We start from the raw sequence: 27,767 nt of genomic DNA, 5'->3' as shown, positions 1-27,767 counted from the left end.
CTGAGCAGTCATTGTCCACATTTTCCCATTTCCAACTGTAGTGTGTGAGAGCAGATCACTCTCATTTAGAGCAGCAAAACCGCTTAGCTTTCCAGACAGATAAGACGTAACCCTGATTAACCCTACTGGTCGTCCTCTCCTTAAACCGTTCATTTAATCTTTACAAAGTATTTTAAAAAGTCAAACAAGCAAGTCCGTGTTTATGTAGACGGTCATGCCGTAGTGAGTCACCTTTAACCCTTTAGGACAGACATAAAAACTGAAGTTCCTCAGACCTGAGGAGACAGGGTCACTGTGCACGTAACACTGTGTGGCCACAGAGGTCAAACGAGGAGAATGAAAAGATCTTTATCCTCAGCAAGAACATCTACTGTCTAATCTCCAGTCTCCTTGGGCGTATCCCATACAGCGGGACATCAAGAGAAGAGAAATCAATGACTGGAGAGTAAGCAGAGTTACTCTTGCTTGTATGGAGAGACATCAAGTACATCTGCCATTTAATAAAAAAAAACAAAACATGGTAATGTAAACAATAAATAAAATCTTTTACAACTTTGAATTATGTTGTCTTTTTTTTATTGTAGACAAGCCAGTTCTATCAGAACACTAAAAAAAATGTCCCACTGAGCTGCACCACTGCACAGACTGCATACAGAACACCCACGGGACTACACGACTGAAATGTAAAAAGGAACCAGGAGCTTCAGTGTTTGAGTGATTATCAGATCAATTAAACATTTAGTACAAAGCGACATGTGCACACATCATCTCTACTAGCTTCCTGGCCGTTTCCATGTTCGGATGAAATTGCCTTTGCAGAGAAGTTGCAGCGACGCACAGTTCATCTGTCCGTTTCTTCATTTGCGCATTTGTGCATGCACGGGGGTCAAATGTCACCGCAGGCTTAGACGCTGGTCCTGGATCAGCAGGACGAGGCCACCTGACTTTGTGCGGTTTCCCCACGTCCTAAAAACGTCCATCATCTAGACTTCAGGGAGCTGCAAATAATCCGTTGTTCCTTTAAATGTAGATTAGTCATCTGCTCGGACCAACAGACAACATCATTTGACAGTGTAAACGTTTGGGCAACAGCACACCTTACTGATTAAGATTACATCTTTCCTGTAGTTGCTTTACCATGCATCAAAACCACAGCCAGAGAGAAAACAAGATAATCTCACTTCATAGTGGAACTCCCTGTGTGCATGTCCGAGGTGAACTAGCCAAGCGATGTTAGCTCAAGTACAAAATGTGTGTTTCTCATTAAAAAGCATGACAAAATAAAATGCCTATTCGTCATTTCAAACTGTTCTAGTACTAGGTTTTACAAAAATATAAAATTGTTAAAAGATGAGACAATGTATTAATTCTCTATATTAAAAATATGCTTTGTAAATATCTATGATTTAATAAGTTATGATGGTGGTAGTGGAAGATTTTGGGGGAAGAAAACAAACAGTAGAAAATAAATATATGGTGTAAATGTTGAGGGGACGTGTTCAGTCTTCCACTGTGCCAGAAGGCCAGTGCACTCGTTACGGAAGCAGAGCGCAAAATGAAATTAAGTGGCAACCGTCACGCTCAGCAAAAACTCTTACGTGAGCCATGCGTGGGATCTGAAAATGCTTTTCAAATGCAAAGAAAAAAAAAAAGAAGAATCTCTTTATGTGCCAGAGAAAGCCAATAAATGAGAAAGGTGTTGCTTTGCGGTTGGAAATACCAGCTAGTTAAATAACAAACAAACAAAAGAAAGCAAACAGCATGTATTCGCAGTGCATCGTACAGCGCTGATCACATGATCACTGGCCATTTTGCTATTGCACGTGTGTTAACGGTAGCGTAATGCAGACAGGCCGAGTGTCTGCGGGCGGTGAGCACGGCATTCGCACAGCCGCAGCGGACGGACCGGAACGCCTGCCTTTCTAATACATCCGGGAGCAACACCAGAGCCGTGAGAAATCACATGCAGGATGAACGACAAGGCTACGGACAGAGACAGCTTACGTCTCCGTGACTTTTGGTGGGACGGCTTTACGTGTCGCCGGGGATCGAGCGCTTGGCTCGGCGCCGGTGTTTAAGGCCCTGCACGGGCGGGAGGGGAGGCGCCGTAGCGAGAGCGCCGGACCGGCACGGCGGGCGGCGCCGGGATGGAGTTCACGCCCCCCTGGAGGCTCGCTCAGGGCTCGGCTACGTGCGGAGATCCCGCCTCCAGAGGAGCGGCCAGGTGTTCTCCACCCATCCACTCCTCCGGCGACTCCTGGGTGTCGAAGAACTCGAGGGGCTCGTCCGGGCTGAGGGGCGTCTGGGCGCTGGAGCCAGCCTCCGAGCTGCTCTCACGGAGCTCCAGGAGCACGGGCAGGGGCCCGGGCAGCCCGCAGAAGGGCCCCACGCACAGGCCCCCCTCAGCCAGAGGGGAGGAGGGGTCCCGCTCTGGATCCGCCTCCTCCAGCAGCGCACGGTCCGGGCTGTCTGCGGGCGTCGCGTCCACGGCCAGATCGCTGGGTCTCTCTGGGTAGGACTGAGCAATACAGACCAAAAGGTTATAGCGCTACATATCACGTTGGTACATGCTGCAATTGCGAGGTGGATTAATCAACGATGCGGTGAGCAGAGCTACCTCGGTACAGGGGGTGGTGCTGGGGGAGGCAGGGGCGGAGGGGGGGCTGCCGGGGAGGGAGGGGGGCGCAGCGGGGTGGCTGACCACGGGCGGGGCCGAGTGGATCTCCTCGCTGCTCTGGGGAGTGAGGGCGGTCTTCTCACTGAAACTGAACCGGGGGGAGGTGTCAGCCGTGGTGGGGGAGGAGGGGCCAGCGCTGGAGACGGTGCTGGAGGGACCACTGCTGTCTGCATGGAGAAACACACACACACACACACACACACACACACACACACACACACACACACACACGGTTGTGATGTGCTTGGTTTAGTCAGTGTCAGTATGGAACGTGACTTTGCTTACAATCAATAACTCAATGATTTGACAGAGGGCTTATTTGCATATGGCAGCCTCCTGCGATATCAGTTTTACAGACGCCTAACCAAACACACAGCAGTAAGTCCAACAAATACAGAAACACAGCAGTGACATTCAAACAAACAGACTGGTCCCAATCTATCAAGGGTCCCTTAGAGACGTCCCTGGGGAATTAGAGGTGCCATTAAGGAGCGCTCGGGGGGCGGGGCGGGACTCACACCAGGGCGGGCGGTCACAGCGATGTCGGAGGGCCACGGAGGAGGAGAGCACCCGATGGGGGATGTAGGAGTCCACCGAGGCCATGCTATGCGAGTTGAACATCGCCGACAGAGCTGCGCACCACACAGTGTACAGTATAATAAACGTCTGGGTCTGAGAGCAGTGTGAATGAAAACTGTAATGTTTACGGAGGTCGGTAGAGCCCGGTGATGCCGTCACCTCTGGTGGTCCTGATATGTGCGTCCTCCGCGCTCTCACACACTCCGGTCAGGAACTCGTTCACCTGTTTGAGGGAGAGGGAGTTGTGCAGTGTCTCCAGTGGGTAGATAGAGGGCACCATGGAGCAGCCTTCGAATCCTGCAATACACGGGAGACACAAGAGCACACAGCGGTCGTGGTCCTGGGGTCAGTGGGAGCAGCGCACGCAGTTGCTCCGAGCCACAGCACCCCCAGGACCCGAGATACGAGCCCAGCACTGCAGTATACCAAGCATCCTGGTTAGTGAGAGGACTACAGGCAAGGGCAAGACACACACACACACACACACACACACACACACACTCACTTTTCTCGCCAAATCACCATAGAGGCTGATCTCATAGTGTCAACAACAACAACCAAGCAATTCCTAAGACATTCTAGTTCTACTTCATTTCATAAAAACTCCCTGAATTTAACTTTACAAGTTTACATTTATATTTCCAGAGGACAGAAGCCAAGCCATGAATACTATAAATAAAGGGACAAAAAGACTTTAGAGCAGGGTTAATATCAACCACACACACAAAAAAGGATGCACACACACATTCAGTTGGATCTAGCCTGCGGAGGTTTATGAAATGTCCAACGACAAAATTGGTCAGTTTTTAGCAGAGCAGGAACCCAGTATTAGAGCACAAAAACAAGTTGGACCTCGCAGATCTTAATCTAATCTGCTCATGAAGCTGATGAAGTCAGGGAGATGAGGGTTATGCTATCGTTTGTGTTTTTACATTCTTAAAATGCAATCAGCAATCAGCTTGGGCCAAGATCACTACAGGAGCAAACACTGGGGCTAAGACTACAGGAAACAAACACTAGCTTATCGTCATGAGCTCCAAAAGAATCACACAATATGCTTGTAGTTACACGCGTGTAACAGGACCTGTAATGGTGGGCAATATGACAAACGTTCATCACAATCCATGAAAATTGGACACAAATCAAACAATAAGTTAAATTGGTAACATTAAAAATAACGTAATGTCAAATTAAATTAGCCTTTCTATGTAGATTTAATGTGTGTGACACTACAAGTAGACGACACTTTATACAATTGAGCTAATTTTCCAGTTGTTCCGTGCAGAAACGTAAACAAAAAGGTAATAAACATGAGTAACAGCACAGAAGAAGTACTTTGTGATAGAAAGCAGTCAAATTGTCATAGCACCCACCATGTAATTGTGGGACTACAACAACAACTTGAGTGAAATGACAGTTGATCCCGATGTTAACTGGAGAAGGTTAATACAAAAGGTTTGTTATATAGGTTTGTTACATATTTATTTGGTAAAAATGTTGTCAACTCATCAATCATCTAAAAGTATCCATGTGGACGCGTGTGCTTTAAGGCCATAAGGCTTATTTATTTCCCATTATATCAAAATAGAAGTCCTACCTCAGACATCAACACTGGCATCTCCAAATAAAAAAAAACAGAACCGTTTCACACGAGGAACAAACACCGTCGCTTTCATTAGCAAACTGAATCACTACCATCTGATACCATCTGAATCAATGGTGGGATCCAGCCGAGATGATGGAATTCAAACTGGCAGACTGCTCAGTCCAGCTGAGGTAGCGTTCGAATGTCACCAACATGCAGCAGCCTCTTCACACCATCCAGCACCGAGCGGAGCGTCACCCGCCACCAACGCTCGGTCAACCACGTCAGTAACTGGTGCTGTTGTTATTGTAATATTACTATATTAATCTACATCACTCATCTGCCAAATCTCAAACCGGTTGCATAAGCAAAAATCTAGGGGGGGGGGGGGGGGGGGGACAAAAACAAAATAAACCCCACACAACCAAAAATAAATAAAAACACAAGCATTACATGCTCCAAACAAGCAGGACTGGGGGGGGGGGGGGGCTGTGGCAGACACGGCACAGCACAAAGCAGCGTAGCTCAGAGCAGGGCCCAGCAGGGGGCGCTGTGGCGGTGGGGCTGACCGTAGAGGTACTCTAGGGGGTCCTGTCCGGAGATTAACCAGTTGCGGAAGAGGCGCAGGTGGTAGGAGCACTGGTGGAGGTGGTGGGCCAGCGCGCTGTCCAGAATGAAGTTGGGGTCATGGGGGTCGCTGGAGAAGCGCCTTAGCAGCTGTGCCACCTGCTGCTCCTCCAGAGGCTCTGAGGAAGAAGAGGCAGAGCGTGGAAGAGCGGGCCGCGGGGGCGGGTGGGCGGGGTTTCAGGTGGGGCGGGGCGAAAACGACCGTGCCACGCCCACTTCAGGGTGGGAGCATCGGTATTGGGGCAACCGGACAGTATCTCGCACTACTGGTCTGGACACAAACGTTCACGGTAAGGGCGTTTCCAACAACAAACAAACAAACAAACAAAAACCAAAAAATAAACATTTTTAAAAAGCAATGCAGAAACTCAAGCTATATTCAGCTCACTCACCCTTTCCATTACACATAAATACCCTTCCAGGTTCCACATAGCTCCCTGAAATCCATTAAGAGCATTGATCACACCACAGCACAGCGACAGGAGCACAGAGACTCACTGTAGTCAGCTGCCCATATTTCTAAACACCACATGTCCATCAGCACCTATCAGCAGGCAGCCCCATAGGTGTGTTTACAACCATCCATTATGGTACAAAAACACTCCATTATGGAGTCTACAAAACACTGTAAAATATAAACAAAATGGATCACACTGTGACATATAATTCACACACACACACACACACACACACACACACACACACACACACACACACACACTATATTATATATGTATTTCATTCAACTGTCTAGCATGCCAAAAGCCTCATTGTAGACTACTGCCATTTCAGTACCTTATACCTGACATTTAATAAGCAAATGAGTGTCAGTTCTCACTGATCAAGGAGGGTCACAGTTTGATCGGTGTTGAATGTGTACACACACACACATGCCATGGCATTAATCCCTCGTTTCATTCAGCTGAATATGATATATGAACAACTGCAGTTTAAAGACCCTTCAGTCTAGGTGAACATGAATATTCCATGAATGTGGCATACGCCACCCACAGGACAGGCATCGTTAACGGGAGCGAGGCCATCAGGTGGTTACTGAGGAAAATGGCAGCCATGGTAATGGACAAACGGCTGCAGAAGGTGTTGGACTGTGTCAAGTTCCCTTGGTAAACACTCAGAAATCAAGATCAAACACAAAAAATATCAAAAAGACCACAACAGTGAAGTTTTGCATCATAGCGCAAATGTCACCAGATGGGAGTCTTCTAATGCAGCCAAAAGGGTGACTGCTTTTAAAGACAAATAACTGTAAGCTCATGAAATGCATAAGACACACACACACACACACACACACACACATTAAATGCCAATTTAATTCGACAGCACATAAACTGACGTCCTAGCAATCATTCTCAAAAGTCTCATCTCCACCACATTTTTACATATAAAAGGATTAAAGTGAGACTATGTTTTCCGTCAGCGTACAGGGAAGTCTTTAGCACGAGGAAAAAAAAAGAGTGCAGCCAAAACGATATGCTTCGTAACAGGTGGTGGGTGTACTGTGTGGGTTCACAGAGCTGACCGCAGAGGGACTGCGGGCTTTTGAGGAGGTGTGTAGGTGGTAAGAGAAAGACGCAGAGCACTAACCTGCATCTTTAAGCCTAACGCTGCCTGGTGAACACACTGACTGGCTATCATTCAGCTGAAGCACAGAGCAATGAATCTGCAGGGCAGATTCATACAAGCACCAGATTAACACTCTTAACACGTGCACCCGGTAAACAACGAGAGGGGTGTGGACGGGATATAGTGTTGAGAGACTACATGTACACTAAATGATCGAAATCAGCATAAGGTTAGCTTATCATATTTAGAATTTTTTTCTTGCATGTTGTTATGCATTTTACAGGCACTGTGTTCCCACAAACCCAACCTCAAAAGGGAGCGTGGTTTCTTGTGAATATATAGCAATATTTACATGGATATGAATAACATTAGGTACACAAATATGACATTTTGATGGCCAATACTGTTTTCAGTCTTTGACATTGTGCTTTTAACTTCATGTAAAGAAAATTAAATCTGAAGGCTCTCAAGATTACTCTTCTGTGACTTTTTAAAATGTTGAAGATGAGCATTTTTGATGTAGTCGAGATCACAGAGTTCATACACAGACTCTAATCAATGAGAAAAAACACAAACAAAAATAAAACAAGACAACCAGTCAAAGAAGCCTTGACTAGTTCATTCAGCAACACGACCCAACTCGGCTTGTGAAGCATTTGGTGAAGTAATGATCAGAAATTGCTTGTTTTTGATTTAACCATTTGACTGTTAATAATTCTACAGGCAACGCAATGGACACCAACATGGCTAGGGCTTAGGTAGGTGGTGACCGTTATCAAACAACGATTCCACTGACCTATGGTGCCCGTCTTTCGTGATCAATAACACAGCTGCACACGTAGGCAGCTCCAGGAGTGCCCGTGAGCGAATCAGAGCAGGTCACACATGGACCCCGCGTCGCAGCTCACAACAGAAACACGGTCGACACACTCATCCTACGCCCCGAACGCTTGAGCTAAGTGGTTCACTGGGGCGTTCTTTACGAGTGATGCAGCACACAGAACAGGACAGAATCATTCGGACAAAGTTGAAGGAAGGAGACACTGGAAGCATGTTACAGCAGTGCCTTACGATCCCGCCTCACACAGCCGGACAGAGGGCCGACAGGGGGAAGGTCTGATAGGGGCGCGGCTTGTACACTAACCGTGGTGCATGTTCACAGCCGGACAGCCAACACTTGACTAGACACACACACACACACACACACACACATGCGCACACATCCAAACACGTCCACATATTCCAAGAAATATAACATTATTCGTGTATTAGAACTAAAAGAGATAAACAGAAATGAATCAACATTAGGCGAGAGTGATAGTCTTGCACGGGAAGTTACAAACAGAAAGTGAGTGTGGTGTTAGAGCGTCCAGACAAATGAGCAAAACAGAATTGAGGATGAGGAATTTATGGGGTTTTTTGTGGGGGGGGGGGGGGGGACACACACACATGACATGGCAGTGAGCACACTGAACCAAAAGCAACTTAAAACATTAGAGGGGTGGGGGGCTAGGCCATCGCACCCAGGAAAAGGCCGGTGGGCCGGAGGGGTTGATTCCAGCTGAGCAGGGCACCCGCTCGGACGGACCTGTAAACCTGCAGGCACCTCTGGCCCCTTCCTGGTGAGATTGCCCACCCCAGCACAGGAGAAATGAAGAGTCTTCCACAGACATGCAGGGCAGGGCAGGTGGAGGTGGAGGAAATATACTTGAAGAGAAGCAGACGTACCATTAGTCGGATGCTTTGCAAACGACACAGAAAATCGCTTTACTGCCGGCATAGACAACACCGCTGAGGAAATAAGAGAGGTCACTGGTGTTACCATCTTTTGCAGGGAACCTGTAGAAGACGGGGAGGTGTGTGTGTGTGTGTGTGTGTGCGTGTGTGCATCTGTTTTAGGTGCGTGTGGGCAGGGTGGTGTGATGTCCTGTAGTGCTGAAAGTGTGACAGTTAAAAAAGAAGAGTGCTGGGGATTCATTGAGGGCCTTGTGCTACTGCTGTTGCTTCTGCGAGATAAGGTAAGGGAGACTCGGGGAGCGTAGTAGCTTCCGGAAAGTTCTGTGTGGTTCGTTGTACACGCTATAGAGAATAACTGGCTTACAAGTGCACCTGCTGAATACATTTTTTTGATGAGATGAATCGCAATGTCAGAATGTCCGTCACTAGTGTTCATGTAAGATTAAAGAGATTTAATACAGTCGATCCACACAGTCGAAGCCCATGATGGAGAATAGATCTAAACAATGGCCGAATACTTGACGGACTGAAAATTCAGAGAATAGCTCTGAGGTAGCCTGATGGCTGCTCAATCCACACTCTGGGATGAGGAAAGCATAGATATGTGTAGTTACTACAGCTCAGACTCGGGGAACTTTGTGATGAGACACCATCTTATTTGATGGCATCATCTTTTCTGACAACAAAATGGTGGACATAACTGGACAAACTCCTAAGAGTGACTTCTACCATTCACCCCAACCCACCGACCCTCCCCAAGTGCGCCGACACGCGCGCGCGCGCGCGCGCACGCACACACACACACACACACACACACACACACACACACACACACACACACACACACACATACACAATATTACACTGCAGTGCAACAGGAGATGTCTCCAGAGAACACAAATACAGACTATGGTGAAAACTACAGGACTAAAGGTTCTGTACATCAACAGTGGAAGATACTGGGGTTTACATTTGAACACAGTTTACCACAGACTTGAATAGACATCAAATACAAGGACATGTAAAAGAGATGAGAGTGCAAACGCTATAGGTACAGTAACACTATAGCAAACAAAAACAAATGGTTTCAAAATGGCAGCGGAAGGAGAACCGTCCCTTCACAATTTCTCACTGCCATCTTGTGGACAACCGTGTTCTGTGCAGATGGGAAATATAGAACATTCTGGAAGAATATCTGCTTGACACGTCATTACTCTGAAGAGGCAACTGTTTCCACCTTTCTTTTAGGTTTTCATGAGCATGCGCCATGTTTCATGGTGATAGACAGTGTTTTGTAAAACCCATTTAAGAAAGAGTGCAGGGTTGTTCACTCTCCTTTGAACTGAGGAGAGGATTTAATGCAGCGAGCCACACACGCCTCACCACAAGACTATAAACCAGGCAAGCACTGATAATACTAGACGTTACATATTAACTATTAACTACCAGCTTGAGGGTGGACAGGAATTAGCCTCTCGAGAGGTACAAAACTGACCTCTGCTGAAACATTTTCATTACCATCAACTCAAAGGGCAGCAAATGTGCAGAGAAACCAAACGAAAAAACTCTGAGAAGAACCAAAACGCGGACAGAGATGCCAAGCAATGACGGAGCGTGACGGTTACAGGATCCATGAGGACGACGAGGAGGAGAGTGACTGCGGACAAGACGTGGGGCGTCGGGCACGTTCATGAGGACACAAATGACGAAGACTTTGAGATGATTGGGTGGGGGTGGGGCGTGGATGACAGGAGATCTAATCCCTTCCTCAAAGCAAAAGATAAAAAAAAAAAAACAAAAAACAAAACAACAACAAAACTTCCTTCAGGTTTCCCTCTACAACCATGGACGGAAGTGCCCTGTCATAAAGGTCTCTAACCTCTGCACTCTCTCGCTCGCTCTCAGCGGGGGGGGGGGGAAGGAAAGGAAGGGAGAAGAACTCGTCTGGGCACATACCGTCTTTACAGGTCAAACTGCCAGAGGAGAATTTTTTGCGGTGCGTGCGGGCGTAGTCCTGCAGGTTGGGGGCGCTAGAGGACCCACCGAGGACAGTGGTGCTGAAGAGCCCTGCACACTGAGAGCCTGTGGATGGGGTTAGAGCATGCCGTTATTCAGGTTCAGACCCACGCACTGGGGAAGTAACTGGGCTAATCAAGTCATTTATATGTGACCCTTACAAAAGCAATTAAGGCAATGGTGAGAAATCTAAAGCAGCAGACGCTACTGAAACATACAGAATATACAGTAGGTGGGTTGATCAAATGTCCGGCATCACTTGGGCAAGCGGTGATGGACCGAGCTGCCAGATCCCATTTCAGATCCCACCACACCCATTTCCTGTCATACTGGTCATTTTCTAACTGGAACGGGTGTGTCAGACAACACTGACGCCCAGTTCCGGTCGTGGAGGTCGCCTGCCCTGCCGTTTGGATCCAAAAGGTACCCTGGTTCATCAGCCACATCTTCAGGGCTGAGACGGGAGACCCTTGCTGTAGAGCACATGGTAGCCAGGTCTCCTAGCAGGAATCATTCGACCATTTGGAAGGGACTGTGGAGCCTGACGGGGGTCATGTAGTCAGACTGGGTGTAAAGTGCACTGGATAAACCGAGCGTGTTTGCATCAGCCATCGTCAACATCAGTGCAACATGTTGCTTGGCAGTGGGGTCGTCTGTAACTCTTTCTTTCCCAATCCCCACCCAGCAGATAGTTCTGGCCAATCACATGACAGCTGCCAACCACAGGAAGTGAGGCCGTCACAGGCTTCCTCCGATGCACATGCAGCCAATCACTGCGTGTCGAGCTGCGGCTTGAGGGGCCGCCCCCTTCTGACGCATGAGCTCAGACACCTATGATTGACCAGCGTCACTCTGATTGACAGGGGAGAAACATTGTGCCAACCCTCCCACCCAAAGGGCACGGCCAGTTTTGCATGGCCATGGAAAGCTGTGGCTTCACTGGGGACTGAGCTCGCCATCTCTGGATGATACAGCAAAGGCTCGTCTGGTGTACCCACTGGGGGCCTGGTCATTTCCTTAATAATTCATCAGGGTCGTATAAACTGATCATAGTTGCACATGGGTCATGCTATTATTCAGTTAACATGAAAACCTAGTGGGTGTCACCACTGCATCAGTGTTTAAATCACTCCAGCCTTTGGTATTATTCACACAGTTAATTTCCTGATTTTTTCCTGAACAAAATATATAATCATGTTTCTGTGAAAGCAATCTGCAGCTGTGCTGACCAGAACACCGCCAACTGCCACAACTGTGCTATAGCCGTTTCTTTAATAAACCAAAATATCACCAGTTTGTCGCTATGCTAATGAAAATAACAGAATATCTAAACCCTGAAGACGTCCCCCACACCGAGGACATCAATCCCTTAGCTGTAAACGTCCTCCTGGGAGTCAAGGGGACACGAGGTTTGGGTTTAAGCAAATTCTGTTCGCAGCCTATACGACAGCACTGTGCATCAGGACGTGCAGTGTTTCTCCATAATGAAGGGGGGAGGGTGGAGGGAGGGACGGAGGGAGGGGGCTCAGTGGGGAGGGTGGGAGGGAGGGGGCTCAGTGGGGATGGAGGGAGGGGGCTCAGTGGGGAGGGTGGGAGGGACGGAGGGAGGGGGCTCAGTGGGGAGGGTGGAGGGAGGGACGGAGGGAGGGATGGAGGGAGGGGGCTCAGTGGGGAGGGTGGGAGGGAGGGGGCTCAGTGGGGATGGAGGGAGGGGGCTCAGTGGGGAGGGTGGGAGGGACGGAGGGAGGGGGCTCAGTGGGGAGGGTGGGAGGGACAGAGGGAGGGGGCTCAGTGGGGAGGGTGGAGGGAGGGACGGAGGGAGGGATGGAGGGAGGGGGCTCAGTGGGGAGGGTGGGAGGGACAGAGGGAGGGGGCTCAGTGGGGAGGGTGGGAGGGACAGAGGGAGGGGGCTCAGTGGGGAGGGTGGAGGGAGGGACGGAGGGAGGGATGGAGGGAGGGGGCTCAGTGGGGAGGGTGGGAGGGAGGGGGCTCAGTGGGGATGGAGGGAGGGGGCTCAGTGGGGAGGGTGGAGGGGGCTCAGTGGGGAGGGTGGGAGGGACAGAGGGAGGGGGCTCAGTGGGGAGGGTGGAGGGGGCTCAGTGGGGAGGGTGGGAGGGGGCTCAGTGGGGATGGAGGGAGGGGGCTCAGTGGGGAGGGTGGGAGGGGGCTCAGTGGGGAGGGTGGAGGGGGCTCAGTGGGGAGGGTGGAGGGAGGGGGCTCAGTGGGGAGGGACAGAGGGAGGGGGCTCAGTGGGGAGGGTGGAGGGAGGGGGCTCAGTGGGGAGGGTGGGAGGGACAGAGGGAGGGGGCTCAGTGGGGAGGGTGGAGGGAGGGGGCTCAGTGGGGAGGGTGGAGGGAGGGACGGAGGGAGGGACGGAGGGAGGGACGGAGGGAGGGGGCTCAGTGGGGAGGGTGGAGGGGGCTCAGTGGGGAGGGTGGAGGGAGGGACGGAGGGAGGGACGGAGGGAGGGGGCTCAGTGGGGAGGGTGGAGGGAGGGACGGAGGGAGGGACGGAGGGAGGGGGCTCAGTGGGGAGGGTGGAGGGGGCTCAGTGGGGATGGTGGAGGGGGCTCAGTGGGGAGGGTGGAGAACAGCAGAAACGTGACACCAACCTAACCCACTCTGCTTCATCTCTGGGGACTGGCGAGAACAGGAGGGGAAGAGGCGGTAGCAGCCAGCTTTGGACGAGGAGGTTTCAGACAGCACCTGCAAATAACACACACACACACACACACACACACACACACACACACACACACACACACACACACACACACACACACACACACACACACACACACACACACACACACAATCATTAAACAGAGCACACTTGAGTACACAGTACAGGCTGCTGTATAACAGCGTAGCAGGCAGAGCAGACGATAATGGAGCATTTGCATAGATGGAGATGAGGGGAAATTTGCATGAAAAGCAACAAGGCCACACCTCCATAGAGCTGGTCTTCCGGTTCCGGGTCAGAGGGGACCGGCGCTGAGCGCTGACTGACTCGGAGAGAGGCAGGGCCCGGTCCACCTCGTCCCGAACGAGGTTCTCCAAACTGCCGGGGTCTGTCTGCTTGTGGTCATTCTAAGCAATGTCACACATGCATACGTGCACGCATGCGCATGCGCGTGCGCGCACACACACACACACACACACACACACACACACACACACACACACACACACACACACACACACACACACACACAAACCTATAAGCACCTTTATTTATTACACACCCCTCTGGAACAGAAGAAGCTCACTGCGGTCCAGCTGAGCGTACCGACCTCCGATGACGCGGGCCGGAAACCGAACCCCATGGGCGCGTTCTCCTCCTCACACACTTTCACCCCGGGACTGAAATGCAGCTCCACGTGAAAGCGCTCCTCCGAGCCAGGTTCCTCCACAACCACAAGGATCACATCAACAGGAGTTATTCTAGGCGCATGCATGAAATAACCTCCCCGGTCTGGCTGAGGTGGAATCTCCCCACGCCGCGCTGCTAAAGACCCGGGCTGGTGCTACTGAAGAGGGGCTCCCACGGCATGCTGGGAAAAGGAATGGCGCCAAATACCTTGTTGTTGTCCTCGTAAAGCATGATGACTATCTGGGTCATGTAGTTGAGCTCGGACACGGCGCTCAGATAGTCCATGGCCCGGTTCCACTGCTGGTCCCTCTCCTCCTACAGCACGGACAAAACTCAGTCAGCCTGCTGCATATTTTATATCATATGTATTCTTTGTGTGTGTGTGTGTGTGTGTGTGTGTGTGTGTGTGTGTGTGTGTGTGTGTGTGTGTGTGTGTGTGTAACCCAATTGTGCCACTGTCTCCAGACTCTATTTTGCTTACGTCCAGTAGTCCTCCATAGCGGAAGATGCTCAGCAGAGAGTGGACGTGACTCTCGCTGGTGAAATACAGCCGCGTCCGCACGTGTCTGCCCGGCGAAAGCACGCCGCGGGAATAGCTGTGACAGGAAGGGCACACGTGAGAGGACACGAGGGCTCACGTGTGAGGACACGAGGGCTCACGTGAGAGGACATGAGGGCTCACGTGAGAGGACACGAGGGCTCACGTGAGAGGACACGAGGGCTCACGTGCCATAGGCTGACAGTGTGCAGGACAAATGTACAGTGTTTCCAAGGCAACCTTCTTTTCTGTTTTCAACAGCTTTTCACTTGAATTAAAAACAAAAAGCTACGAGTAGCTTTGACGTGAAAGCTTAGCTTTCTCAGCTTGGTGAGAACTCTAAAGCACTGGCAAATACTGAACTGTCAGAATATACAGTAGGCTGATGAAATATCAGATGGGCGGGGTGGGTGGCTCACAGTGGGTGGAGCTTGTTGACAGATTCATCCTCATGGGTCCTCTGCAGATCCAGCTGGATCTTTCTGATCAGGGGCAGACAGTAGGCGTACGCTATCTCCAACTTCTCCATCTGGCTGATGCCATACTCCTATCAGGAGATCAAGCAACATCACATTTCAGAGAGAAGCTTGCAAAGAGAGCACAAACGGCTACAAACCACAAAACGCCCTAAACTTTCACGCTGCAATAACCTACGGTCACTAGAAAAGACTCAGAAAGAACTCGTCTGCATTCAAGACTGGCAGAACCTGCGGGATGACGATGTCGGCCAGCGCCCGGGACAGCGTGAAGAGCTCCAGCGTGTCCTCCAGGCCCAGCGAACCGTTGTGCTGCACGTCGTACTTCACGCAGTCGTAGATGTCGGGGATCTTGCTGATGTCGTAGCGGCCGCTCTTCATGCGGAAGTCCCGCTCCAGTTTGGACCAGCGCTGCAGCATCAGCTCCAGGGTCTCGCTGTGGTACAGCTGCAGGTCTGGGGTTGAACCACACACAGAACCTCAGACCCAGAGGCCTCCCTAACGCACACTAGACCACTTCTAGCCCCAAGGTTTCAACCGTCGGCGAGGTACGCCGGCTCGTGTCGTTACCTGCCGACTTGGGGTCTTCGAGCCTCTTGCGGATTTGTGAAGTGAGGCTCTGGATGAGGCCGTAGACTTGGTCACAAGTGCTGACGGGATTCTGAACGGCCTTCATGGAGTTGAGGAGAGAAGTGCTGCAGGTCGGGGCCAGCTGGGAGCGAGAGAGAACACGTGAGTGTGTGTGTGTGTGTGTGTGTGCCACATGTTAACCCTGAATGGCCTCCCAGATACCAGATTTCGACCAAAGGGTGTGGGTGCATCTGATAAACATTCATAGTGTAAACTCGCATGTAAATAATCTTTTAAAAATCTAAACACAAATACAGCATAATGTGTTGTATTATTATGATTATGCATCTCCAATAATACAGCTAATTTGTATTTGCATATTCAAACACCAAAACAAAAGCTTTATGAATAAAAACACACTGGACAGAACTATGCAGATCTGTGTTTTTATAGGAGGGTGTGTGTGTGAGAAAAGGTACACAAGTAAAAGATCCAGCACAAAGATCCACACAGTCAGGTGGGTCTGGGTGGAGTGACCCTGAGCTGCCGGTTCACCTTCTCGTAGTCTTCGTCGGCGAAGTCCTGGTCCTTCTGCATGATCTCGTGGAGGCGGGCCTTGACGCGGTGCTGGCAGCTGCTGAGAGACTCGATGTCGTTGTCCAGCAGGCCGTTCATGTTGGCGCTCTTCACCATCTGCACCAGGATGGGAGTGAGCTCGCCCTCCAGCGCCAGCAGGCCCTACCCGCCCAACGGGGAGAGGAGACCGCCGTCAATGATGTCCACGCCCACAACGTGCACACGCACGCTAGTTATATGAACAGTACACGGAAATACCCTCAACCACACACACACACACACACACACACACACACACACACACACACACACACACACACACACTCCCTTGTGTCTGAACCTTGGCGAACGCGGCTGCCGTCATTTGCACCCTGCCCTCATCTGATGCGTAGATCTTCAGGTCATGGCGGTAGGTGCTGTGAAGTCGAAGCAAGCCACAGCCAGGGAAGCCAGCATAGTCTCCTACACACACACACACACACACACACACACACACACACACACACACACACACACACACACACACACACAGTCAGATCAAGCCAAATACAGAGCTTGTTCATGCATTGGTCCATCACACTGACCACAAAACCCCTGGCTCACAGCCACCGGAGCACACAAACATCAAAAGCAATGTAAACACTTTTACACTCCACATGAGTCTGAATTTCTTCATGTCCCTAATTTTATTCACACACGGTAAAATCACTTGCTAAGGCCAATGCTGTCGGTCACTTGACTACAAATGTTTACATAGTGACCAGCATAATCGTCTCCTCACTCATTTCAGTGTCATGAGTCAGCAAAGCTCTCTACACCCAGTGCAATCAGAGTGCTAAATTACCACTACAAGTGGTTCAGACAGCACTTAAAACCAATCCATTTAACCTCATCCTCACAATACCATTACTTAGAAATCGTACGCAGCATTCCAAGATAACCCCGGATGATCGTCAACACCGTATCTGTGAGCATTTCTGCCAATGCTATTTGAAGTACTGGTCGGCACCCCCGGTGGTTAATGGATGGAGGTGTTAGTGGATGGAGGTGATGGGGGTGCAGCTTTGGTTTAAAGGGGGATAGTGGCCGTGAGGCAGCAGACCAGTTAATCATTTCAAAAGACACCGCAGCGTTCCAGAGCACTTCTTACCACAGCCAGTAGGGGGCATCCTACAGACTTGCACCTATTGTGTAAGTCATACAAGGTAGAAGACGAAAAAGGAGAATTAACAGAAAATGTATAAATGTACATCTCGCATCTTAACCGGATTTGAATGATAAAATCAACATGGACCTTCTCTAGAACTTCTCTAGTCTCTCAAACTATTTATGGGTCGCTGTGAATGCTAAGGGTGAATTTCTGTGCTGGAAGATACATAGGCACACATACACCACTACTAGTGTAATATCCTGTACCTTCTTTATAGTAGCAGATCACACACACACACACACACACACACACCACAATAATAAGCTTTCAGAGTTCTATATAAGGAAGTGTGGAGTCCTGCTGTCCAAGAGAGAAATCACGTAAAAAGATCAGAAAGAGAAAGAGAGAGAGAGAGAGAGAGAGAGAGAGAGAGAGAGAGAGAGAGAGAGAGAGAGAGAGAGAGAGAGAGAGAGGAGAGAGAGGGAGAGAGAGAGCCCAATATTTAAGACTGATAACACCAGATCACCCTCACAAGAAAAGGTTGGTGAAATGTAATGTGTAATGTTAAAAGGGTTAGAAGATGGAGCCTGGCTCTGAAAACGTGAAGTCAAAGCACTCCTCTGTGGAATTAAGAATCTTCCTCTTTGCAGCAAGGCCAGTTAGAACTGAGCCTTAAAAGAACGACTACGAGGGGACGCTGCTCATATGGACATGAGAAAGGAAAGAGAGAGAGAGAGAGAGAGAGAGAGAGAGAGAGAGAGAGAGAGAGAGAGAGAGAGAGAGAGAGAGAGAGAGAGAGAGAGAGAGAGAGAGAGAGAGAGAGAGAGAGAGAGAGAGCTGATTTTACAACAGTTCTGGAAGCTGCTCCGACCATCTACAAAATGGCTGGTTGCTGTTAAAAGGACAGTAGAAGAGAAGCAGGCAGGGCAGAACAGAGAGAAAACAGAAAGGGTGCAGGGAGAGGGTGGAAGGAGAAGGAGGAAGTGAAAACGTGGAGAGATACGGGTTAGGTATCAAATCCACGGGCAGAAGGTCCAGGGACTCCGGCCAGACCCTGTGCTGCCCCCTGTGGTCCTACCTTGGCCTCCAGGGTACATGCAGCGGAAGGCCCGGCCCAGCTCCTCGGCCTGAACCCGGCCCGCGGGAGTCAGCTCCCCTCCCCACTTCAGCACCAGCAGCAGGGATGGGCCATCTTTCCGCGTGTCTGCAGGACAAACACGGCACCCGTTACGGACGCGACAGCATGGCCGCTCTTCGCAAAAACGCCAGGTGAATCCATTGCGACGGCGGTCGACGTCCGCCCAGACAGATCACGTACCTTCTTCCTCGCTGGAGGTCTTGGGGCGTCCGTGGGGGAGGTACGTCAACTGCACTTTCCTATTGATTCCGGAGAAATGGCCATACCTGACAACGGACAGCCGAAGAGACAGACGTGAAGGTGAAGACCGGTGATGCAGGCCAGTAGCGTCCTAACCCTGAACATCATGCTGACGTCCGACATGGACCAGAGCGCAACAGGAAGGAGCTCAAGAACACAGCAGAACCATCAATGACATGCACAAGGTTGGGTTAAAAGCCGACAATATGTATAGTTCAGTCTTGCAGACATTTTTGAGCTTGCGGTCGTAATGGTATCGTTACACCGTTGTCTGATATCACATACTGTAATCATGTACAAGCACCAGCAGAAGAAAACCTGTAAAAGCTATCATATGAGGAACTCCATGATTCTGCACATAGCATCAACCATAAACGTGTCCTGCTTTCAGATCCTTTATGTTAAAGCCACAGTTGCATAAGTGGAGTTGTAAGGGCTATTTAGTCCTGCCTCATCTACAAAACGAACACAGGCTAAACACAGAAGCGATTTACGTATTTAAGTATTATGCACTCCCAAATTATGTTGGGAAGAACACATTCGATTGCCTCCCGTAGGGTTATGAGAATATTCATAAGCAATTTTATGAAGTTCTTGATCAATACAAATAACCTGTTTTATCAGAGCTTTACCATTTGGTCTAATTTAGGGTTAACCCTAGTAATCATGTGCAGAAGAGAAAGGATACTTCTCTTGTGAACTGGTGTCTGCAATGCAAAACTATATTATTGTTGAGGAAGCAGCTAATTATAACTCATTAATTTAAATAATAACTATGCATACAATAAGTCTAACAATAAACATCCATGTGTTTAGATGAACTGACATGATAATGAGGCTGCACAAATGTTCTGTACAAACAGAAATGCAGTGAGGAAAACATGGCCACCTGTGTGCACCCCTGTGCCCCTCGAACCCCGCCTCTGTGCCCCTCAAACCCCGCCCCTGTGCCCCTCAAACCCCGCCCCTGTGCCTCAGAGATGAGGCTAGTGTTGTGAGCTACGGAACAGAGCACTCATGCGTTCACTCCTCCCACTCAGTTGCTTCTGCAGGGCTCAAAATGCTATTCTTATTCACAGACACAATCTTCGATTTGTCTACGTCACCGTGACACAGAACAGAAGACGTTTTTTTTTTTATTTTACGCAAACTTAAACAAACCAAGCAGAGGTTTTAAACACGGCTCTCTCTGTTATTCCTTAGTTGACAACACTGACGCAGAACCTTCAGAGGGCAGGAGGGACCCGTCCTCTAGTACCAGAGACAATCCAGTCCATGCCAAGTTTCCAAAATTCCTATATGAGAACTGTCATAATATTATTCATGCAGAATAAGGCGTATGTACTGTTAACATACAGCTCCCTGATGGTATTTCTAACATACAGCTCCCTGATGGTAACATACAGCCTTTTAATGTTACTTCTCCCCTCTTTTGAGGCGATACAGGGATATTTAAGGAGCCTTCACAGGGATGTCCTTGAGAGACAGCACATGTCCCAGTTGAAGTGGTCCACTTCTATGTGACTCACATCTCCAGAACCGTCTTCAGCTGCTCCAGTTTGGACGACTTCTCCTCGATCTCACAGTCGCTGTGCTGCCCCAGATCAGCCAGCAGCTGCCTCGTAATGTCCAGCACTTCCTGAAGGGCACAGCAGCAGTTTACGTTACTAAAAAAAGACGAAACGCGGAAAAAAAAAGCCAACAAGCAGAATCTTGTTCCAGTTCCACATGTAGTGTTGTCTGGCAGTGCAGATGTGAGGTGCACCTGGGTACATTCACGGGTGAAGTTACAAAAACAAAAGAAAGGATAAATAAATGAGCCTTCTGTGAGAGCCGTTACCTGCAGCTGTTTGGGTTTCTTCAGTTTGAGCTTGCCGGCCTTATAACCACCGTATTTTTCGAACAGGTCAAAAAACCTGAGAGGAGACACAAACGGTCGGCTCACGTCTAGCTCTCGCGCTTGTGAGAGAGCTGTACCACTGCACGTGTAAACTCTCACATGGGGTTCCTGACTTCCATCTTCATCTTCTGCTTCGGGGTTCGGTCTCCGTGGCGGATCACCGCAATCACGCAACGTAGCTCCATCCTGTTGAAAACGACAAAGACCCAGGTGTCGTTTCAAACCAGTTCCATACGTACATATTCCAACAAATACATCAGACGCAGATGTAAATGGTTTATTTCCATAAGGTTGTCTCTAACGCAGTAAAGTGCGAAATGATTTCTCCAGGCGGAAGGCAGGAAATGTGTGTAAGTGGACGTACATGGTGCCAGAGGTGGTGGGGACTATGGGTATGTCCTCAGCCTCGGTGGGGATAGACCAGGGTATCTGGAACTGAGGGGCTAGCTCCCTCATCACAATGTTCCTGGAGGAATACAAACAAACAAACAAACAAACAAACAAACCTTATGCTTCCCAAATACTAACCAACATTAGCAGTACTGAGAAAACCTTTTAGACACCAAAAACCGGCTCACCCAAGTATCTTCGCACAGTCGTCATAATACTTCATGGAATTCTTCACAAAACTGAAGCCGTTGACGTCACACACGTAGGAGTGGCCGTTGGCCCGGAGGAGGTCGAAACCGCACACCGTTTGCTGCAACGAACGGCGAGGTCAGCGGGGGTCGGCCGAGCGGCTTCGCGCGGGCAGGGCGGGCCCGAGGGCGGCGGGCGAAGGAACTCACCTTGAAAGCCAGGCAGACCTTGCGGGCCACGAGCTTCTCCATGGCCGTGAGCATGACGGGGTAGCGGATCTCCTTCCCCTCGCTGTCTCGCTCCACCTTGCCATCCAGGGCCGGGGACTTGCGGGCCTCCGCATGGGCGTAATCAGGCCCGACCGTGTACACCTGAGAAAGACAAACACACACACAGTTGGACGCTTCCGGTGGCAAGGCTCTTTAATGCTATTGGACATGGCACGAATGCTGTATCTGTTTTTAGGATACTTTAGGACACACACACACACACACACACACACACATTATATCAGAAGATTACTGGTTAAAAAGATGTTGGTGTAAAAAATTGCAGTGATGTAAACAAGACCCTCCCTGACACACAAAGTTTGCACAGCTGACACAGCTAATGAAGGACCTCTGTGCAACACACCCTTCCTCTGGAAACACTGTGGACTCTACTTCTCTTAATACAGAACACTGCAGTCACACCCTGAAACTGTAGGAGGAGGAATCTATCTAGTTTTTCTAATAATATCATCAGAAATAAATAAATAATTGGTTGCAAATTTTGAAGTAAGAGAATCAGTGAAATAAATAAAAAAACAAAACAGTACACCTATGTTTTTCAATGAGCCAAACTACATAAACAAGGTTATTAAATGACCTTTGAACAGCAGAATGTCTCCATTTTAGACCTATGGACTGTGTGTGTGTGTGTGTGTGTGTGTGTGTGTGTGTGTGTGTGTGTGTCTGCATCTTTGCTGCACTGGGAAAAAAATGTCTGAGGGGCTGAAAACTCTGACTGTGAAATGTTACAAAGACAGAAAAGGATACAGGAAGGATCTGTGACAGACTTAAAACACAGTGGCAGCAGTAATCAAGAGGTACAGAACACGCCGCAGCACCCAGAACCGAACCCGTGGAGATCATGCTTGCTCTCTGGCACTATACTGCAAAATTAAACTTTGCATGAAACATGAAGATGGTAAGAAGTCCGATGAACACTGAGGACACATTCTTTTGGTCAGATGAGACCAAGATTAATTTGTTTGGCTCAAACGGGGACCGGCGTGTTTGGTGTAAACACGGCCAGAACGGCAGCAGTGAATGCATAGACCCAACCGGGAGACACGGGGGAAGGGATGATATGGGGCTGTGCAAACTGTGTTGGGGGAGGGGGGTGGGTGACATTTATAGATTGCATCATGAAAACCTGAGGATGCACCAAAAATACTGACCATGATGATAATAACCAAAGCTCACCTACCAACTGACCCATCACCTGCCCGAGCGCGCCACCTGACTCGAGTCTAACAGGACACCACTGGGGTTATTTTAAAAGGAAAGGTAGAGCAACACAACACCTCCACCAAAGAGCAGCTGGAAATGTGATCTCTGAAGAACAGCAGAACACCTCTACAGAAACCTGTGTCCATCATCAAAAAAGATTGACATACCAAGTATTTGGGGGCTGAAAAGTTTGAATATCGGTAATGAAAAGTATTGAAAGTGATATTGCACAGGGGTGTATTCAATTCTATTGTATATGGTATGTACACACACACACAGAGGCTTTTGATAGCTCAGTGATTAGAACCACTGGTCCAGCGTATTTACAAACCCCAGCTGAACGGTCTCAGGTGTCTGGTAAACAGTACCTTCACGTCCGTGCCATCCGTAGGCATAAACTCCTCGTATATATAGGAGCCTGTCTTCCTCACGCTGCTCTCGGGGGAGTAGACGCTGCTCCGGCTCCCGATCTGAAGAAGAAGACCGGGAACGAGCCATCATGTAACAGCCAAACGTCCCGTTAAAGCGACAGCATTTCGTTAAACCGGGGGGAAAAAAAACGGGAAGCCTTCGCTCAAAGCCCGACGGCGTAGCGCCATGTCCGCACCGCTGCCGTGTCCTGCAACGCCCCCCCATCATTACGTCATGACAAAACTAAACACCCCCCCCCCAGGGAGCATGATAACAGGTGGCAGGCTAGATCGGCAGCCGCCCCTGACGTCGGCGCATTCTTCTGGGCTTCAGCGCGTCACGCAGAGCACGGGCGGCTCTATTCTTGGCCGGGCTGGCCTGACAGGGGCGTATTATGACACTGTGGGGGAGGCACAGCCTGGCTGGAACCCACACCAAAAAGAGCAGACCTTTCTGAAGAGGCGCTGGCTGCCCCCGCCCGCCGAGGTTGGGTAGTAGATGTAGACGTTGTGATCTTCGGCCGAGACTGGCTTCTCCACGAAAGGCTTTGGAAAGATCTCGCCGTTCACCTCCACTTGGTCCTCACCTTCGACCAGGTTGCACTCTGGGAAAGGGAGAGGGCAGAAAAAAAACAAAACCATACAAACGTAAAACAGTTACATCAGGATCTTTAGAATATGCCTGAAGTAACTGACTACAATGTAGTAAACGCAGCATTTATTTTGCTATTATGCAGACAATGACACAGACGCCCCTGGGTTACTGGTTAAGCCAGCCCTGCTCCGAGAGACTTGGCCTCTTGCAGAGTTCATGCACAACCACGTTCTAACACACCTGGTCTTAATATTCAGCTGCATTTTGAGACCTTTATGCAGCTGAGGACCCACTGGGGAAGGGTCAGGAGGTGGCATGTAAGGAACTGGGATCCGTGCCCCTGGGGTTAACGGGAGGCTGACCCCTAGATTGCTCCTCAAAGCAAAACAACATGACTATGGTCCCAACACTCTCCTAACTCTTCCTCATTAGTGAATATTTATGCACACAGAGCACGTAAAACAGTCAAACACACAGAACCGGGTGCATCCCACTGCCATTGAGGGCTTTTGTTCCATTCTGCGGTCATCTGTGACGGCTTGAACAAGAAGCAACGTATGAGCTGAGAACGTGTATGTGTCCAGGGAGTGTGGGGGCGTCTGCCCTTCACGCACCATCAGGTTTGTCTGGGTCCCGGTTCAGCACTGCATAGCGCGGCAGGTCGATTCCCTCTTCCTGGAGGATCCGATACACCTCCCTCCTAAAACATCGGTCCAACAACCACAGTTATAAGACACCTTGAGCTAGTTTTGAAGAACCAAAACTTTATGGGGTGGTGAATGCTCAGGTCATACCTGTCCTGTATGTAGTACTGCATATTAAGATCATTGATTAGTAGTGGATTACGGAGCTTCACGTAACACACTGCCTTATCCAATGGGAAACCTGCAAATGAACAGGTAACACAAGGTTAATTTAATTAAGAAGAAAAAGGCAAACATGTGAATCTTTACAGAAAAGTGCACTTTACAAAAATAATCTGAAGCTAAGCCTAGTACAAGTAATAACTCACCTCTGTCCAATTGATTATGTCAGTAAGGAGCCAGTATTAAGCAATCATGAAGCACTGGAATAAGCATGCGTTTAACGAGTTCAGCTTTGGTGTTAATCATTGCAGCAGTAAAGGATAACACCTCAGGCTTAAATAGAGAGGTGCACATCCATTTGACCTGGTTTGAAAACAAATCACTGGAGATCTCATGGCCATTAGCAGTCAGTCTGCCTGACTGCTGGCACTGTTATGAGATACTGGTAGGGACTTTCAAGGCCTGGGAACTGGACAGATTGCTAAAAGCTCAAATGTTACTTGTTGGTTTGTTTGTTTGGTTGCTTGCTTTCTGATCAATTAATAAAGGTTTGGTCCGGTCCTGGATCAGCCTCAGAGGGACGGAGATGTCACCTTTGGAGTGGAAAGAGATGAGGCAGTCACAGAGGGGCCATTTCTCCACGGGTTCGTTCAGTATGACGTCCTCTGGGAAGATGACCACGGTGATGTACTCGAACTTGCAAAGACGCTCCAGGATCTGAGTCATGGGCTTTGACTTGGACTTCTTCATCATGCAACAGATCCCCATCACGATCTGACGCTCAGGAGGCTGTGGGTAGAAGCCGAGAAGGCGTGAGGAGGGCACGAAATTCACTATTTCCACGACTGACCAAAACAATCATTAGCAAGTCAGCACCAGCCGTACACTTAAGATCAAGACGGTAGGGGTGGCCAGTACTGGATGACGAGGTCATCCATAACACAGCGAGCAAGAACGCGTCAAGGCAAATGCCATCAATCACACTTAAGAAGGTAAGAACTTGCAGCGCTAATCAGAAATGATGTCACCACCTGATTTGAGTAAATATAGAGTAAATATAGAAACAAAATTAGATTCTTGGCATTCCCTTTCATGATTGAGAAAGCGTTATATTCAGAGGAACAGATGGAAAACAATGTGGTAAAAATGTTTTTAAGACACTGATGGAGCAGGCGTCTGGAGGTGTCCCCGCCCTTACGGAGTCGTCCTCCTGGTGGTCCTCAAGCAGGTCCAGGTCGGTCCTCATGGTGCCGTAGCCGTCCAGGCCCTCACTATCATCCTCCTCGCAGCCCACAAAGAATCTGGGAGCGCCACGCTGGCTCACGCACGGGCTGCTGGGCTCTGACATCACAGTCCACGGCGGCAAGCCCGCGGGACCCGCCCCGCCATCGCCCGCCAACGCTCAGCGTGGGCCGCCGCCTCCGCTGTGGGGTGGGGGCTGGGATGTGGGGGCGGGGTTTGACGGTGCTGTTGGGGGGGGTGGGGGGTGGGGGAGAGTTACAGGAGCCCAGGACTGAGTGCTGCGTGGTGCAGTGTGTGGGTGTGGGGAATGTAGAACGGAGGTGTTGTTCTGGAATCCTCCGTCGTCGTGTTCTTCACCCAAGATTCAGAATGAGTCATTCCAGGGTATCCGACTGCAGGAGTGACCTCATTTTACAGAGACCGGCAACAATTTTTTACCTGTAAACAAGCACACATAAGCAAACAAAAACAGGCCGTGAGCCGATTGGTAACTAAATATAATGACAGAGTAACAGATACTGCAAAGACATTTTGCATGGTTCAGCAGAGACGGAGTGGCATGTGGTCTAGCTCTCTGAAATGGAGTGTATTTCAAGTGGCCATTGTAATCCCAACACTACAGCCATGTCATAGTTCTGTCCTGACCTCAGCACAATCAACCCACTGCAATAGCAATTGTGAACAGGAGGATCCTCTTTTAAAACACAGTGCCAACCACAGAACCACAGAAACTGCAAGATTCACACCACTGGTTCACATAAAACACATGTGTGTATAGACACAAGTGTCTATAATACCAAGATGATAAATATACTAAATATAAAACATGAATAATACTATAGGAATTAATAAAATAATTCATAGCAAGTTCAAAACTGAAACTGGGTACAGCACCAGGTTCCATCACAAACCTTGTGTTCTTTGACAGATGTTTAATCATCATGGTTATTTCTAAATTAATTTCCATGGAGATTTAAAAGTCCTGTACAGCCCAGATATAGTACCTACTCAAGATATTCAATATACCTACTGGTACGAGTATCGCAAGGCTAAAAGGCCCAGATTCATACCTTGCTGCTGTCATTTTCTCAACAAAAAACCTTTACAAAGATGATCAATTTAAGCTCAAAAGAAACAAGTGTGATTTGTTTGATCAGCTAAACAACCATCATACTCAGTGTGCCGAAATGAATGAAAAGTAAAACAACCCTGATCAAATATAACCATTTAAATACGTTTTTACTGCATATTCTCAAGCTAAATAAATATCCCATCTATTCTAAACCCAATTTAATGTTTAATCTGTTTTGGATTTTGACACATTTGGAGTTGAGCTGGTTCAACATTAATCAAGATTATCCTTCACCTGCAGGCCTAGAGTGTTATAACCCGCAATCAGCTCCCACCTGTGCAGCAGTGTATTAAGAACATGAACGTGTATTTGACCAGCTGCAGCACTAATCACGGTACATGTAGTTGTGGGCAGCTCGCTGCTGCGGTGGCTAACTGGGTTAGCTAGCTAGCTGCTTGGCTAATCCTCGTTAGCTTGATGAAAACAAGACTACAAACAGCTATTGGAATCAGTGACAACAGAAACAAACGGGCACACGTTCTTTAAAAATCCACTAGACGCGTCGTATGCAACCGCAAGCGCATCGCTATGTGTTTAATGTACGATAACGGATGCTTGTTACTTACTACTTGAAGAGGTTTTCCCGACGCTCTCAGATCAGCCTTTAAATTTGACAGGTTGCGTGTGAAACCGAACTTGACGACGATGTAGGAATAAACAAACTCTTGACCAATCGAAGAACGCCGTCGGACGAAGGCGGGATTTATAGCTCAAGGAAAAATTTCCACTAGAGGTCATCCTCATT

At 49.1% G+C, this 27,767-nt stretch overlaps 1 protein-coding gene across 6 annotated transcripts; it reads right to left on the bottom strand.

Annotated features, from left to right (window-relative positions):
- Positions 1-559: 559 nt before the first annotated feature.
- ppip5k1a (diphosphoinositol pentakisphosphate kinase 1a) lies at positions 560-27,708 on the bottom strand. Of its 6 annotated transcripts, XM_076997369.1 has the most exons (32): positions 27,589-27,708; positions 25,847-26,328; positions 25,242-25,437; positions 24,637-24,727; positions 24,457-24,542; positions 23,698-23,852; positions 23,206-23,307; positions 21,554-21,715; positions 21,344-21,465; positions 21,130-21,231; positions 20,865-20,951; positions 20,706-20,781; positions 20,395-20,504; positions 18,806-18,891; positions 18,566-18,691; positions 16,678-16,799; positions 16,317-16,499; positions 15,762-15,903; positions 15,423-15,646; positions 15,135-15,262; positions 14,659-14,773; positions 14,385-14,492; positions 14,098-14,211; positions 13,754-13,894; positions 13,417-13,510; positions 10,746-10,871; positions 8,781-8,843; positions 5,411-5,587; positions 3,416-3,553; positions 3,196-3,309; positions 2,618-2,844; positions 560-2,518 (listed from the first exon to the last, which is right to left on the bottom strand). In XM_076997369.1, exons 2-32 carry the CDS (start codon positions 25,994-25,996, stop codon positions 2,177-2,179), a joined length of 4,209 nt encoding a protein of 1,402 aa, XP_076853484.1. In that variant the 5' UTR covers positions 25,997-26,328; positions 27,589-27,708; the 3' UTR covers positions 560-2,176. The 6 variants fall into 6 exon arrangements, with proteins under 6 accessions (XP_076853484.1, XP_076853494.1, XP_076853489.1 ...); XM_076997379.1 differs by lacking the exon at positions 5,411-5,587; XM_076997374.1 differs by lacking the exon at positions 8,781-8,843.
- Between the last annotated feature and the right edge of the window lie 59 nt (positions 27,709-27,767).

This window comes from Brachyhypopomus gauderio, chromosome 1 (assembly GCF_052324685.1).
Source record: "Brachyhypopomus gauderio isolate BG-103 chromosome 1, BGAUD_0.2, whole genome shotgun sequence".
Classification (NCBI taxonomy): Eukaryota; Metazoa; Chordata; class Actinopteri; order Gymnotiformes; family Hypopomidae; genus Brachyhypopomus; species Brachyhypopomus gauderio.
The sequence above is the reverse complement of the archived record's forward strand: the minus strand, read 5'-3'. Positions and strand labels throughout refer to the sequence as shown.

Bases quoted from the DNA above. Each gene is read 5' to 3' on its own strand.
- ppip5k1a (XM_076997369.1), bottom strand. From the start codon at position 25,996: ATGTCAGAGCCCAGCAGCCCGTGCGTGAGCCAGCGTGGCGCTCCCAGA. The intron at 25,438-25,846 runs GTAAGGGCGGGG...TTCTACCCACAG, and splicing joins ACCACCAGGAGGACGACTCC to CCTCCTGAGCGTCAGATCGT. The intron at 16,800-18,565 runs GTAGGACCACAG...GTGTGTGTGTAG, and splicing joins CATGTACCCTGGAGGCCAAG to GAGACTATGCTGGCTTCCCT.